We start from the raw sequence: 16,373 nt of genomic DNA, 5'->3' as shown, positions 1-16,373 counted from the left end.
AATTCTGAGCATATGTATCTCGTTCATCCTCAACAATCATATTATGCAATATGATACATGACCTCATGATGATAGCAAGATCCGATATCTCCCACATTCGAGCTGGTTCACAAATGATTTTAAACCGAGCCTGTAATACTCCAAATGCGCGCTCGATGTCTTTTTGATACCCTTCTTGATATTTTGCAAATAACTTGTCTGATTCACTTTGAGGAAGTCGGATTGATTTGACGAAAGTTGGACAACAAGGATAGATACCATCAGCTAGATAGTATGCCATGTCATATGGACGTTGATTTACAAGACAATTCACTCTTGGAGTATTACCTTGTTCAACATCATCAAACACCGGCAAACGATCTAGAACATTTATATCGTTTAATGTTCCCGGACATCCAAAAAAGGCATGTCAAATCCATAGATCATGAGATGCAACGGCTTCAAGTATAACCGTGGTAGTTCTCTTATCTCCCCGAGTATACTGACCTTCCCATGCTGTTGGACAATTTTTCCATTCCCAATGCATGCAATCAATACTCCTGATCATCCCTGGAAACCCCCTCATCTCACTGACATGCAAAATTTTTTGCAAGCCATCTTGAGTTGGAGCTCTGAGATACTCTTGCTCATACAACCGTATGATTCCATTACATAAACGGCGCAAGCACTCCAATGCTGTAGTACCTCCTATTTTGATATATTCGTTAATCGCATTGGCAGTAACACCATACGCTAACATTCGCATGACAGTAGTGCATTTTTCTAATGGAGAAATACCTTCCTTATTTTCTGCGTCAACTCGTTGGGTGAAATAGTTGTCACTGCTTGATAGGTCTCCAACGATCCGAAGAAAAACATGTTTTCGCATCCAGAATCGCTGACGAAACATTTGTGCATCAAATGTAGGTTGATTGGCAAAGTAGTCACCAATCAGTCTTTGACTCACTGCTACATGATCTCTCTTGAAGTATTTTCTCTTGCTACGAGACGTATGGTCTTCTTCAATTTTTTTTTGGCGCTCTCTAAACCGGTGTACGATATACCTCTCTTCAAGCTCACACTGTTTTTTGTACACTTCGATATCGAAAGGAAATTCTGATGGATCCACTGATATTTTTTTTGTAAGATGAAATTGTGTTATTGATACATTTACGGGAAAATGAGTTTCCATTTATAAAAAACTAAGTGGATGAAAATTCTGGACTCCAAGCAAACATTAAATTGGCATAAATAATAGATAACGATTGGATTCTCTTACAAATTCAGAAAGATACGGATTGCATACAAACAAAAATTATTAAAGTGAAAAAGGACACGCATTATTAAAGTCGAAAAAACAAAAATACATTATTTAAAAAGAAAAATACAAACAAACATTATTAAAAAGGAAAAAAACAAACATGTAATATTAAAAGAGAAAAAAAACATACATTATTAAAGAAGAAAAATACAAACACACATTATTAAAAGAAAAATACAAACACACATTATTAATTTTTAAATAGATCGTTGCTCAACTTTTCTAACAGCTGTTTGTTCTTGTCATCGAGATGTTCTTTTTCACTTAGCTTCAAGAACATCTTCATTTTTTTGGCTTCAGTCTTTTCTTTCATCAATCGATTTGCCTCCTCTTGTGTCTTGGCTATTTTGTCCAATCGTTCCAATTCTTTCTCTTTGAATTGTTTGTATTCATTCCACTCTTCGTTGACGGTTTCCAAAGCTGCGCCTTTGTTTTTCTTTTTGCCTTTTTTTTATGCCTCTCTCCCCATTGGACGAGCACTTGATCCTACGGAGTTTGAATCACTGGCATCACTCTCTCGGGATCTCTTAGATCCACTACTTGTAGAGCCAGTATTTCCTCCTACTTGACTACTATAGCGCAGTTGATCACGAACAAGAAGCTACTCCGACATTAAATTGAAATGTTCTTTCTTACCACTTGAATATAATTCGATCGCTTTTGCCATTACATCATTCTCCGACCATCCACTTTGTTGAATACGCCTAGCGTTATCGTAAGCGCCAGTCAATTTGCTTAACTTTTTATTCATATAGTTGAAATGATTTCTGCATGAAGCTCCATCACGGGGAGGATCAAATGAGCAATGCTCATTACAGTACTCAGAAATTTTACTCCAGTATGCTTCGCTTTTCTGGTTCCTGCCAACCATACTGTCTGTTTCATATTTAATCCATCCACTAAGTAGCACCAAATTTTGATCGGTTGTCCACTTAGGGCTTTTGCGGCGAGCTTGAGCTGATTCATTTGCATTTGCGTCAGAAATGGGTTCGCTAGCACCGCTCATGCCACCAAGAGCTATTTGGGTAGAAAATTCAGGAAATTCAGTTGCTCTCGGAACATTTTCATTACCCGTTGGAGTAGAAGAAAGAGGAGGTGTTTGAGAAATATATTACATCATTGATCCGTAATTAGGAGGATAATTCGGAACAGGTGATGGCATGAAGAAATTTGGTGAAAAACCATAATTTGGTATATTTGGGGGCTGGTTGAAAGTTTGGTTTTGAAATTGATAATTGTTGGGATTTTGGAAGTTGAAAAGGAAAATTAGAAGAGTTTTGGGTGTTGAAAAGATTATTATTAGACCATCCACAATGGTTTAAACACCCCCTCCACATTCAACACCCTCTTTTTTTCTTTTTAACACTCCAGATCATCTTCTCTCTTTTCCACCTCATTTATTCAACACCCACTTCAATCTATACCTCTACAATGGTTTGTTTAAAAAAATTCAACACCCTACCCACAACTCTTAATTCATATTTTTGATTTTTACAATTAACTTAAAAACTTAAATAACATAATTTTTAATAATATTTATTTTGAATTATTATACTTAGCTTAATTTTTAAATAATACCAAAATCTGTATTAATAAAAACAATCAAAATTAAGAACATATTTTTTTAAAGTAAGATATTTACCAAATTTTATTTTCAAAAATACGAAACTTATTAATATTAAAACAACTAAAACTAGGAAACTTTAAATACATACAATACAAACAAATATTATTAAGAAATTTTAAACACACACGATACATATAAAACAATCAAAATTAAGAACATATTTATTTTTGAAGTAAGATATTTACCAAATTTTATTTTCAAAAATGCGAAACTTATTATTATTAAAACAACTAAAATTAGGAAACTTTAAATACACACGATACAAACACATATTATTAAGAAATTTTAAACACAACCGATACAAAGCACACACAAAATAAAAATACATTAAAACTCTTAAAGCACATACATATTTTTTTTTAAAAAAATTAACCATGAAACTTTCCAAATTTTGCCCATATGTGTTTGACTAGATCTGATTGCAATTCATGATGTATATTTGAATCACGTAATTCAGATCTAGTACACACATGATTTGCAAATGCTGGTAGCACCTCAGTAGAAAATGGTTGTGGTGTACTCGAACCACTTCCTTCGGATTGATCATAATCGGTCCAATTCTGAGTAAATGTATCTCGTTCATCCTTAACAATCTTATTATGCAATATGATACATGACCGCATGATGATAGCAAGATTCGATATCTCCCACATGCGAGCTGGTTCACGAATGATTTTAAACCGAGCCTGTAATACTCCAAATGCGCGCTCGATGTCCTTCCGATACCCTTCTTGATATTTTGCAAATAAGTTGTCTGATTCACTTTGAGGAAGTCGGATTGATTTGACGAAAGTTGGATAAGAAGGATAGATACCATCAGCTAGATAGTATGCCATGTCCAATGTTCGAAACTACGCTAGGCGTGAGTCGGACGGCTGGTCCAAGCCTAGCAAGTTAACATAAAATCGGGGAGTAATCGGAAATTAATCGGCGCCTAGTTTTAAGTGATTTTTCAATATTTTCTAAAACATGTATAATATTAATCAACTTACATAATAAAGGCGACATTGTCTTGTAGTCTGGTGGAAAGTTAGTTGTTTTATTAGCATTATTTCACGTCTTCGAGTCTCTAGAAGCGTGTTTTTAATCTTTTTTTTAATAATAGTAAAACTGTAATTAAACCTTTTTCTTCCTTTATTGTCGCTTGGAGTTTCTGCGACTTTCACCATAGCCATTAATTTAAATCTATCACCATTCACTCAAATCTTGCGTTTTTCTTATTCTTTTTTTCATCAAACTCGTAGATCTCGTATGTACAATTCGATTTAGGCATTTAAAACCTGAAAAATGAACTTTTTTGTGAACCCGATTTCTTGACCGATTTTCATGAAAGCGCCACGTCTGGCCTCCGCCGAACGCCTCGACGCTGCGTAATCGCTCTCCGCGCCCGCGTTTTCGAACATGGGCCATGTCATATGGACGTTGGTTTACAAAAAATTTCACTCTTGGAGTATTACCTTGTTCAACATCATCAAACACCGGCAAACGATCTAGAACATTTATATCGTTTAATGTTCCCGGACATCCAAAAAAGGCATGTCAAATCCATAGATCATGAGATGCAACGGCTTCAAGTATAACCGTGGTAGTTCTCTTATCTCCCCGAGTATACTGACCTTCCCATGCTGTTGGACAATTTTTCCATTCCCAATGCATGCAATCAATACTCCCGATCATCCCTGGAAACCCCCTCATCTCACTGACATGCAAATTTTTTTGCAAGTCATCTTGAGTTGGAGCTCTGAGATACTCTTGCTCATACAACCGTATGATTCCTTTATAGAAACGACGCAAGCACTCCAATGCGGTAGTACCTCCTATTTTGATATATTCGTCAATCGCATCGGCAGCAACACCATACGCTAACATTCGCATGACAGTAGTGCATTTTGCTAATGGAGAAATACCTTCCTTATTTGGTGCGTCAACTCGTTGGGTGAAATAGTTGTCACTACTTGATAGGTCTCCAACAATATAAGTTACATTTTGTCTCATTCTCCCCCACAATTCACGTTACTCTTCTTTTTTTTTTTTAACAAATTATTTTTCTTACCAATATAAATATATTACATGCACCATTATAATTATTTACAAACTTAAATGTATATAAAATAATTTATTAGCCATTCTCATAAAATTTTGATCCACAAAATACAAAATAAAACATTTGTATAGATGCGGATCATATTCTAAAAATGGTGATAATACAATTGACGGTTTACAAGATAAAATAACATTAAAAAAATATAAACAATAAAATTATTATGCTTATAAATGTTATTAAATAATTATTTAAAAATACATATTATCACTTAGAAAAAATAAATATTTATTTACAAAAATAAAAGCAAACATATGCAAGGTGGTTTAAATGTACACAAATTTAAACCCATTTATAAATTTTTTTTTGATGAAATGTTAAATTCATAAATCAGTCAAAAAAGAATATGTACATTTTTTTTTTTTTGACAGCAAGACATTCACAGACTCATATTGACTCTGTAAACCAAATTGGCAACTCCGCATCCATATGAACGACGAAAGATGGTTGTTTCCTAGCACTACGTGCCAAGCTATCCGCCATTTGGTTCTCCGTTCGGGGAACATGGATGATGTCTGAGTTGAAGAAGCTTCTTCGTAAAAGCTTGATATCTTCCAGAAAAAAATATGAGTTTGTGAATGTCTTGATATCCGCCATTTTTTCTTGATATCTTCTTCGTAAAAGAATATGTACATAAAGGCCAGTTTTTGTTTTCTCTTGTCTAATAGCAATATAACCGAAAAGAATCAAAAGATGATCGCACCCCGGGTGGAGAACCAACATTGCATAAGACAATTTATAATTTCTTATCAGTTACATCAAATTTATATTTTCATTTTATTTTCAACTTTAATTTGTATATGTTCCAAATTTCATAGAATTTTAACAATCATTTTATTTTCTTACAAATATTATAGCTAATGTTTCATTTATAAATAGCATGTTAATTCACAATTGTCTATTTTCGTATTTTTTATTTAAAAAATTTGTTAGCTATACATCTTAGACATGGATCTTATTATATAAATGTTAGATTTTTTTATATAATACCTAATATTGGTGATACATTTTACGCTAAAATGCTAAAATAAAAAATCAAGTACAAATATAACATTTACATTTACAAATATGACTACATTAACAAATATATCATTAAATACAAATACAAATTAAATACTTGCGTGATAGCGCGGGTCAAGGTCTAGTGCATTATTAAAAGAGAAACAAAAACATACATTATTAAAGAAGAAAAATACCAACACACAAATACAAACAAACATTACTAAAGATGAAAAAACAAACACGCATTATTAAAAGAAAAAAAACATACATTATTAAAGAAGAAAAATACAAACCCACATTATTAAAAGAAAAATACAAACACACATTATTAATTTCCAAATAGATCGTTGCTGAACTTCTCTAACAGCTGTTTGTTCTTGTCATCGAGATGTTCTTTTTCACTTAGCTTCAAGAACATCTTCATTTTTTTGGCTTCAGTCTTTTCTTTCATCAATCGATTTGCCTCCTCTTGTGTCTTGGCTATTTTGTCCAATCGTTCCAATTCTTTCTCTTTGAATTGTTTGTATTCATTCCACTCTTCATTGACGGTTTCCAAAGCTGCGCCTTTGCTTTTCTTTTTGCCTTTTTTTTTGCTGTCTCTATCCCCATTGGACGAGCACTTGATCCTGCAGAGTTTGATCCTACGGAATTTGAATCATTGGCATCACTCTCTCGGGATCTCTTAGATCCACTACTTGTAGAGCCAATATTTCCTCCTACTTGACTACTATAGCTTGGTTGATCACGAACAGCAAGCCACTCCGACATTAAATTGAAATGTTCATTCTTACCACTTGAATATAATTTGTGCGCTTTTGTCATTACATCATTCTCCGACCATCCACTTTGTTGCATACGCCTAGCGTTATTGTAAGTGCCACTCCATTTGCTTAACTTTTTATTCAAATAGTTGAAATGATTTCTGCATGAAGCTCTATCACGGGGAGGATCAAATGAGCAATGCTCATTACAGTACTCAGAAATTTTACTCCAGTATGCTTCGCTTTTCTGGTTCCTGCCAACAATACTGTCTGTTCCATATTTAATCCATCCACTAAGTAGCACCAAATTTTGATTGGTTGTCCACTTAGGGATTTTGCGGCGAGCTTGAGCTGGTTCATTTGCATTTGCGTCAGAAATGGGTTCGCTAGCACCGCTCATGCCACCAAGACCTATTTGGTTATAAAATTCGGGAAATTCAGTTGCTCTCAGAACATTTTCATCACTCGTTGGAGTAGAAGAAAGAGGAGGTGTTTGAGAAAAATATTGCATCAATGATCCGTAATTTGGAGGATAATTCGGAACAGGTGATGACATGAAGTAATTTGGTGAAAAACCATAATTTGGTATATTTGGAGGCTGGTTGGAAGTTTGGTTTTGAAATTGATAATTGTTGGGATTTTGGAAGTTAATAGCAAAATTAGAAAAGTTTTGGGTGTTGAAAGGATTATTATTGAGATTCATTTAACAAAAAAAAAAAAGTTTAAAACACTAAAATAGTTGATTGTAGTGAAAAATGATGCTTTTTTCTGTATCCAAACGAAATGAGAGTAGTCTCTATTTATAGATAAAAAAGATCTTGAATTTTGAGATAATTGTTATTTTTGTAAAAATAGTTTTATTATAAAATAAATGGGTTTGAATTATTGGGTGAGGATAAAATAAAAAGAAATATGCACAGCCAATCAGAAGACAGCATTTAAATCTTAAAAAAAAAAGCGTGTCATCCCGCGCGCGTGGGTGCACGCGCCCAACAGTTTCAGCCACTCACGTTGCGACACGTGGCTCTCCGGACCCAAAATTTTTTTTTTCGAACAGCTGAATCTTTCCAATGCCTGTTGAATACACGTAGATTTACCTAAAAATTCAACACCCTTACTGCATGCTATTCAACTGTTGAAAGTGCGATTCAGCACCTTCATTGCTAATGGTCTAATTACTCGCCATTTCCTCATTTAGCACTATATTTTTGTTATTATTATTTCAAAACTCATCATAATTTGCTTTAGAAAATCACATTCATTTAACCTATTTTAATCATTTGATCCTTATAATGTATCTATTGATCCCATATTCCACCTGCCAATTTACCAACTCTACATTAAAAAGTTGTTTATCCAATGAAAACAAATAATCCACTCATAAATCAACAAATATATAAAATAATTTTGCTAATACATTGATTCTCCTCAACGATTTGTGTCGGCTGTTACAATCTAAAACAAAGCGAGGCCCAACATATGGATAAAATAAATAAATTCCAATTTTAAACAAAAATATAGAGAGGAAAATTAAAATAGACATTTATTAATATGGACACAAGGCTGTTCGTTAGCTTTCCTTCCGTTAGCGTCCACAAGGCAAGTTCGCGGCCAAGTCTTTTGTTTTGGTCACTTTCACCAACCCTTGCGTCCGACACATCTACCTTATTTATTTCACTTTAATTAATTTCTTCTATTTCAAATTTTATTTTTCATTATTTATTACTCAACATCCATAGATCAATTGGGACAAGGAGTTGACCTATCAGAAAGCTCAATTCTCTTCCATTTTTATTGTTTTATGAATAAATATTCTTCCCTCATGTCATATATATCTAATTGTTTATGAATAGTGCCTTTTTCCTCATGTCATATATCACTTGATGAAGTTAAGAAAATGTGTTTTTTTGTTAGTGAAGTTATTGCGCAGTCACCAACTGGTTGTTAAGGCCCTTTAATCCCTCAGTTAAGCAATTGAGCAGACACACTTCCTCAAAGAACACTTCTGACAAATCAAATTCTCCAGGTTTACCTTCACACAAAAAAATAATTATAAAAATTCTACCTATAGGGATGGTTGTGTAATTTAACATTTTAATATTTAATACTATCTATTACTCCCCCGGATACGAACGTACGATGTTCTATCTTTTTATTTTGTATATAAATGTACGATGTTTTGAGATATAATTAATGTATTTATTTTTAAATTTAAACATAAATTAAAAAGTAAAATTACGAGTGGTGAAACTTTATTGATATAACTAAAAAGTAACAATTAAAATAGTGTATTTATTGTTTCTTAATATGTGTATAAAACCTTAAACATCGTACATTTAAATCTAGAGGGATTATTGTTTTATTGACTGGTTGACATATTCTCCGTTTTGTATTTATCAATTAGTATTATGCAAAAGAAGAAACAGAAAATCCTGAAAATGGAGTTAAGTAATTCCCTCCTTTGCACGTCACTTCATGAGAAATGTGTGCCCTGTGTATTACGCGGACAAAACACGTATAACTAAACAGTATAATATACGCCTAAAATGTTTATTGAATACAAAGTTTTATAGAGTTTGTCATTATGAAAACCTTAAAATTTATGTACCATAGATTAGTTATGAAGTATCATGCCACGTAACACATGTTTCATGCTCGCTTATAAACAGGGATTTGCAATTATGTACTAAACAAAAACATATGTTGTTGGTTCACACTACTAACCTATGATTTTACCAGCACAACCACAACTAATCTGAGATGCTCTAGTTAAGTAATCAATTAAGCTTTGGTGGAACAAATATAATAGTAAAACTATTCAACGGTTGCTTGAATTTATGTCCAAGCTATTAAACTTCTAAAAAAAAAAAAACAGGATACAAATTCAACTCTTTTCTTCTTCATTTTTAAAAAAGGTTTTCATTATTTGTTTATTCTATTTGTTTGAATACATATAAGCACCAAGTCAAGTCAATGACCACACAGTATTTATTTCTATTCAATAATATTAGTTTGTAATATAAATGAGTATATAAGTAGCATTTGTAAAAATATTCTCTATTATCTATAATAATCCAAACAGAAAATAAAATAATGAATTTTCTGCTCACGCGTAGTATTCTCTAAATGGTTAGCAAAGAAAAAACCCAAAATAAATGAGAAGCTTCGGTTGGAGTAAAATTCAATAAAGAATTACTGGTAGAGATTGTCAAATTTTCTCCATATATTATTATGGTATTGGTTAATATTTGTTAAATAGATTTTATTAATTTTAAAATCTTGAGTTTGTTGTCTATGTTCCAATGATAAGATGGGTTGGTTCTGCTCTTTGCGAGTGAGCAAAAAAAAGTATTTTTATTTTAAAATAGAAGAATATTTGTTTATAATAATTGCAATTATTAATCTATCTCTTGGGATTGGGTGTCTTCTTCTTCTTCTTCTCTCTTTTTGTCTTCCACTGTTCGAAGTTCTTCTCTTTTCCTGTGTGTTCCCTGATTCAGCCGCATCCACAATCTCTCTCTTTTGTAGGGTTCTCTCTCAGGTTTTGTTTTTTTTATTATAATATTCGATTGTTCTTGGTTTCTCGATTGAAAGCTATGATTGATCTGTACTTTCTTTTTTAAAAATTTCCTTTTTGAAAAGAAAACTATCATCTTCTCCGTGTTACCACCGTTTATGAAAGTATGAAATCATCAGAAAATAAACACTTTACACATCGATCTTTCCTGATTTCATCATCTTCTGCTGCTTAATCATTTTACTTTTTTTTTTTCTTGCGTCACTGAAATTGAAGCGGAAAACTTTATTCCGTATAAAAGATTATTAGGGTTTTAATTTCTTTATTTTTCATCTGTGATTGCGGCGTGAGAATACGATGTGTTAACCTCCTCTCAAAGATTGTTCCTTTTTTATAATCAAGAATCAAACTCACACGTCTCTCTCTCTCTCTCATTCTCTTACAGGGAAACTCGTTTTCAGACAAAACATCAAAAAACCGTATGATACTTACTGTAATAACAGCATTTTGATTACAAAAAAAAAAAAAAACAAAATCACATGGCAGTTTATTACCCAACTAGTACTGTCGGCATGCAATCTCTCTACCAAGAACCCATCTACCTCAACGAACAAGCTTCCTCTTCCTCCGCCGGCGCCGGAGCAAACTGTCTCGAAATCCCAAACTCCGTACCAAACGAGATGGTTTTCATCCCACCAACGAGCGACACATCTCTCAACGGAAACGTAACGGTCTCAAGCAACGATCTAAGCTTCCATGGCGGTGGACTCTCCTTAAGCCTCGGTAACCAGATCCAATACCATTACCAGAACCTCTCGAACCAGTTGAGTTACAATGAAGAGAATGGGAAGAGTCATCATCATCAACATCATCATCAAGTTCCTTCCTTTGGATTCTACAACAATGGGTTTGTAAGCAGCGTTCTAAGATCTCGTTACCTTAAACCAACACAACAGTTGCTAGATGAAGTTGTTAGCGTCAAGAAGACCAAGAACAACGAGAAAGGTCAAGACTTTACTAACGGGTCTAAACCTAATGATACCAACAACACAGAGAACAACGAGGAGTTATCTCCTTCAGAACGTCAAGAGCTTCAGAGCAAGAAGAACAAGCTCTTAACGATGGTCGACGAGGTAGACAAAAGGTACAACCAATACTACCATCAAATGGAAGCTTTGGCTTCGTCTATCGAGATGGGAGCTGGTGTTGGAGCAGCTAAGCCTTACACATCGGTGGCACTGAACAGAATCTCTCGCCATTTTCGGTGTTTGAGGGATGCGATAAAGGAGCAGGTTCTGGTGATTAGAGGGAAGCTTGGGGAGAAAGAGACGGCTGAAGAGCAAGGAGAGAGGATACCGAGATTGAGGTATTTAGATCAGAGGTTGAGACAACAGAGAGCTTTGCATCAACAGCTTGGTATGGTTAGACCTACTTGGAGACCACAAAGAGGCTTGCCTGAAAACTCTGTCTCTATACTCCGTGCTTGGCTCTTTGAGCACTTCCTTCACCCGTAAGTTTTGATTTTTTTTTTCAAAGCCGGATAATTATGATATTACAAACTATGATAGATATTATAAACGATTCTATAGTAAATGTTGATTGAGAGACCATTTTTGTCCATATTCTTTGCTTAGATATCCTAAGGAGTCAGAGAAGATCATGCTTGCAAAGCAGACAGGACTATCTAAAAACCAGGTAAGACAAGAAAACAGAGATCTCACTTTTGCTGTTGGTCTTTGTTTGAGTGGCTCTCTGGTTCTTGATTAGGTTGCAAACTGGTTTATTAACGCGAGAGTTCGGCTATGGAAACCGATGATTGAAGAGATGTATAAAGAAGAGTTTGGAGATTCATCAGAGTTACTCTCAAACTCTAATCAAGGCAGCAGCAGCAGCAACAAGAAGAACAGAATGAATGAAACATCTCAGCTCAAACACGAAGACACTTCTTCTTCGCAACAACAAAATCATGGAAACAACAACATTCCATATACATCTGATGCAGAAGAAAACCTTATCTTTGCAGATCCCAAACCAGACAGCTTGATGAACTATAACGGGTTTGGTGTGGTTGATTACAATGGCTACACTGGACTTGGTAACCAGCAAGATGGCAGATTCTCTAATCCCCATCAGTTACATGATTTTGTTGTCTGAAAAAAGTTTTTGAGCTTTCATAAGCTCAGGAAAACTGGCAATGCCAGTGATTGGATTCTTGAAGCGCAAGTAAAAGACGCTTCTATAGATAGGGGTGGTATATCTGTAATGTTTGTGATTAGATTTTGTGAAACCTGTAGATAGTCTTTTATATTTGTATATGGAAACTGAGCCTTGTATACACTTGGTAAGCCAGTATTGTAATGTTTTTATTTGTGTATAAACAAAATACTTTTCAAGCGTGAACATACACATGTTTATTTGGTTCTCATCTCCTGTTCATGTGGGAAGGTTTCAGTTGTAAACATGGAGATCATCTGCATCAAAGAAACATCACATGCTCTTGCAGGCCATGGAGATTACAGAACTTCATAGAGAAGCCCTGTAACCTCTCTACAATGATAACTTCTGTTTACACTGAAAGCTTAATATCTATATTTTTACTAGATAACCCACTTGATGTTTCATCAAAGCTGAGATGTCTGGTTAAGTCCCTGAAACGAGTATTATCTATTAATATGGGACCCTTTAGTAAAAACATGATCAGCATTTAACAATGTATGGATCTTTACCTCTATGCTTGATGAAGAACGGTTGTAACGATGTCTAGACCAAAACCTTTTCTTCGATACAGAGTCTTTGGACGAGGGTTTATTCCATTTGGAGCTGATGGAACGCCATTTCAAGAATGACTTAGACGGGGCTTTGCTACTGCAACTAGGTTCCATCTTCTGGAGCATTGCACTCACTATCCACCACCACACGGTGTTTACATCTTTTGTAATGCTTTGACAAGGAGAATCTGCTGCTGCCACCACTACGCTGCTAGAACCACCAAAGTGTTGGCTATCAAAGGACCATCTCTCCCTTTGAGAAAAGGCCACGGGCTCAGAGAAAGTGTTAAAGGACCAGTCACCCTCAGAAGAAGGATAATGGGAGCCAGTGGCTAAAGGTTGAATGCAGAAAGGATGAATCTGCAGCACAGATAAGAGTAACATAAGACGCAGCAAGAAGACAATAAGAAAATCTTAATTCGTTACAACATATATCTAGTCAAAATCAAATACAAGACAGAAATAATGAAAACCAGCAAGCTTTTTAGTTATACTTAATAAAGAATACAACCCAAAGAAGAATGCTTTTCCATCTTTGATATTCATGTTGATGAACCGAAAGATTGACAAGACAAAAAGCTATAACATAACCACATAAGCCTCCAAAGTTGTTGTCTAAACGACTCACCTGAAGAAGGTGTGACCATCAAATTTGAGATCAATTCCACTACTATTACAAGGAGGAGGAAGCTTTCTGTCTTTCACAGCTACACAACAAACTGAACCCATAATCTCTCTCTCTCTCACCAAAAACTATTCCTTTTATCAGATGGATTCCAACACTCACGTCCTTAACCAGAAACCCTAGATTCTAGATTCTCACAATCAAAGATCAAACCTTTTAATTCATATACGAATAAAAATCCAAACTTTATATATTCCGGTGAACTGTAGATTCAATACACGATCGGTGCGTCGTCTCTGCGACAGGGGAGGAAGAACACACGTACGGGGAATCTTGCCACGCTCCTCACCTTTTTCCTCTTTCTATTTTGCTCTGTGGTAAAGCTTTTCTCTATTTTCCTAATCAAAATAATCTACTGATACAACATCTATATTATTAAAACTGAATTAATTTTTGATATTGTTTATAAATATGGATAATGAGACCTATTTGAAAATATGAACAGCAGATTAAGTATTTCATTTTATTTACACATTTATCCATTGCAATTATAATAAATTAAATACTTCATTTTGTATTACTTTTTATTTACATATTTTGCCACTATATTTAAAATTAATTAATTATGATAGTTGTTGTTTCTTTGTGGTGAAAATAAAAACACAACCTGACATAGTATATATTATATAAAAAAATCAAATATAATATTACTTAATTTAGTTTAGTCAAATATAAAAATTTCGAGAGTTCAATTTTGTTTCTTTGTGGTGAAAATAAAAACACAAACTGACATATATAGTATATATTATATATAACAATTTTTAAATATAGTATTACCTATTTTGTTTAGTAAAATATAAAAAACCTAGAGAGTTCAATTTTCAAGAAAACAAAATATCATAAAATTAATAATAAATCATAGAAAACTAATGCAAAAGATTAAAAAATTTAGTATGTTGTTCATTTTAAAATAAATTAACAAAAAAACAACATGCTAATATACGAATAGTACAATTACATCAAATTGCATCAAGTTATAAACTTTTTAATATAATATTATGTAAAAATAAAAAATATATTATCAGACATCTATATTATAAAATAATATATTTTACTCTATATGTACATTACAAAACATAAAAAATATACATGAGATTTTTTATAAAACCATCGGTTTATGAATTTACATTGAACACAAGTTAAATCAAACACATGCGCGGAGGCGCGGATCAAGTTCTAGTACTTCATTATGATCATTATGAATGAAATAAACATTAGACTTAGAATAAAATATCGGTTGTAAGATTAATGGTGAATGCCAAACTTGTGGAAAAGGAATATAATCTATCAATCATGTGTAACTGGTGACCAAAGAATGAAAGGGAATAATGCATTCCTTACTATTCCTAATTTTTTTTACCATTTACAAGGAATTGTTTTTCCTTTGCATTCCTTCTCATTCCTTTTATTTTAGATGAACATATAACAAATTTGTTCCTCACTAAAATTGATAAAGAATCATTTTTCTTTTCATTCTTCTAATATCATTTCTCTGTATTTTTTCTTTACTCATTTCTAATGTTTCTTTAATGATCACCAGTTATACCCATAGATCAATGATCTTCAAATGTACGGTGGCATGCTAAATATGGTCATTGGCTGGCATAGAAATACCACATCAGCTAAATGATAGCATGGAAAACTTGCCTTGCCTACATAATATAATTAGTCAGAATGTCAAATCTCTAGAAACACAAAGATTATAAGAACAATTTTTCTTATTAGCTTTCAAAATTACTCAAAACTAAAGCTATCTATGTTTCTTTTAGATATTTTCAATCTTATGGAACACATCTCTATTAGATCTTTATTTATATGAAAAACAAACTTAATCTAATAGAAAACTTCATTTTTCCTACTATTATTTTCATTATTGTGTTTATCTCTTAACATATTAAAAATCTAATAATATGTTAAGTTTCCACAAGCTTGAAATTATCCAAAAATGACCATCTTAATTCCAATTTGAATTTGGGAGATCAATTTCTTGAACTCCAATTAAGCTCCTTGCGTGCTTAAACTTAATCACCAAGTAATCATCTTTCTTCACACCATTGTGTGCGTATCCATCCATTGGAGTCACATCTTTCTCAAGGTTAGATTGGATGCTCTTCTCGCTTTCGTACCGCCTCTTCTTAGAATTGGTCCAATTCTTGTAGAACCATCTCCTAACCTCTTCACTTAAGTTGCGATGAGACTTGCGGCTGAAGCTCACTACAACGAGAACTCTGGTCACGTCCACCATCTTGCGTATGTGAGCTCTAGTGAGGATATCATCCTTCTGCTCAACACCCAGTGCATTTATCTCTGGTTCGTCTTCGGCCTTTGAAATCTTTAACCTTGACTCCATTGGTACGTGCGTTGTGTTACACACTTCCATCTTTGTGTCACATACCCATGTATGTATAACACCTACATGAGTTGTGTTACACACTTCCATCCTTGTGTCACATACCCCTGTATGTTTAACACCAGCCGATCTATCCACAAGCTCACATGTCTTGTTTCTTGTGATAGAATCTACCTCGGCTGCCATAGCTTCAACTCCACTTTCTTCACAAAGTAGATTGAAACCAGATGAGGAAAAATCTCATCCTCTATCGGTGTGAAAC

The 16,373-nt window shown here is 33.8% G+C and overlaps 5 protein-coding genes across 6 annotated transcripts in view; 1 reads left to right on the top strand and 4 right to left on the bottom strand.

The window, feature by feature from the left end:
• LOC106323763 overlaps positions 1-2,306 on the bottom strand; it is an 8,101-nt gene extending 5,795 nt beyond the window's left edge. The window contains exons 1-3 of the mRNA XM_013761836.1: positions 1,937-2,306; positions 489-1,107; positions 11-389 (exon numbers count right to left, since the gene is read on the bottom strand). Coding sequence (XP_013617290.1) covers positions 11-389; positions 489-1,107; positions 1,937-2,306 — 1,368 coding nt within the window. The remainder of the gene's footprint in view (positions 1-10; positions 390-488; positions 1,108-1,936) is intronic.
• A 989-nt stretch (positions 2,307-3,295) lies between these two features.
• Positions 3,296-4,922, bottom strand: LOC106323762. The gene is made up of 3 exons (XM_013761835.1): positions 4,546-4,922; positions 4,338-4,446; positions 3,296-3,763 (listed from the first exon to the last, which is right to left on the bottom strand). The coding sequence occupies exons 1-3, from the start codon at positions 4,920-4,922 to the stop codon at positions 3,296-3,298; spliced, it is 954 nt and encodes a 317-aa protein (XP_013617289.1).
• Positions 4,923-6,510: 1,588 nt separating this feature from the next.
• On the bottom strand, positions 6,511-7,347 carry LOC106323761 (glutathione S-transferase T3-like). The gene has a single exon (XM_013761834.1). The coding sequence runs from the start codon at positions 7,345-7,347 to the stop codon at positions 6,511-6,513; it is 837 nt and encodes a 278-aa protein (XP_013617288.1).
• A 2,849-nt stretch (positions 7,348-10,196) lies between these two features.
• On the top strand, positions 10,197-12,708 carry LOC106327389 (BEL1-like homeodomain protein 3). 2 transcript variants are annotated; one of them, XM_013765532.1, is made up of 4 exons: positions 10,197-10,315; positions 10,754-11,818; positions 11,943-12,003; positions 12,076-12,708. In XM_013765532.1, the coding sequence occupies exons 2-4, from the start codon at positions 10,848-10,850 to the stop codon at positions 12,460-12,462; spliced, it is 1,419 nt and encodes a 472-aa protein (XP_013620986.1). In that variant the 5' UTR covers positions 10,197-10,315; positions 10,754-10,847; the 3' UTR covers positions 12,463-12,708. The 2 variants fall into 2 exon arrangements, with proteins under 2 accessions (XP_013620986.1, XP_013620984.1); XM_013765530.1 differs by having other exon boundaries at positions 10,197-10,332.
• A 25-nt stretch (positions 12,709-12,733) lies between these two features.
• Positions 12,734-13,460, bottom strand: LOC106323759. The gene is made up of 2 exons (XM_013761833.1): positions 13,035-13,460; positions 12,734-12,956 (listed from the first exon to the last, which is right to left on the bottom strand). Exons 1-2 carry the CDS (start codon positions 13,458-13,460, stop codon positions 12,930-12,932), a joined length of 453 nt encoding a protein of 150 aa, XP_013617287.1. The 3' UTR covers positions 12,734-12,929.
• Between the last annotated feature and the right edge of the window lie 2,913 nt (positions 13,461-16,373).

Source organism: Brassica oleracea, chromosome C2 (assembly GCF_000695525.1).
Source record: "Brassica oleracea var. oleracea cultivar TO1000 chromosome C2, BOL, whole genome shotgun sequence".
Taxonomy (NCBI): domain Eukaryota; kingdom Viridiplantae; phylum Streptophyta; class Magnoliopsida; order Brassicales; family Brassicaceae; genus Brassica; species Brassica oleracea.
Note: the sequence above shows the minus strand (reverse complement) of the source record. Positions and strands in the feature narration are given on the sequence as shown.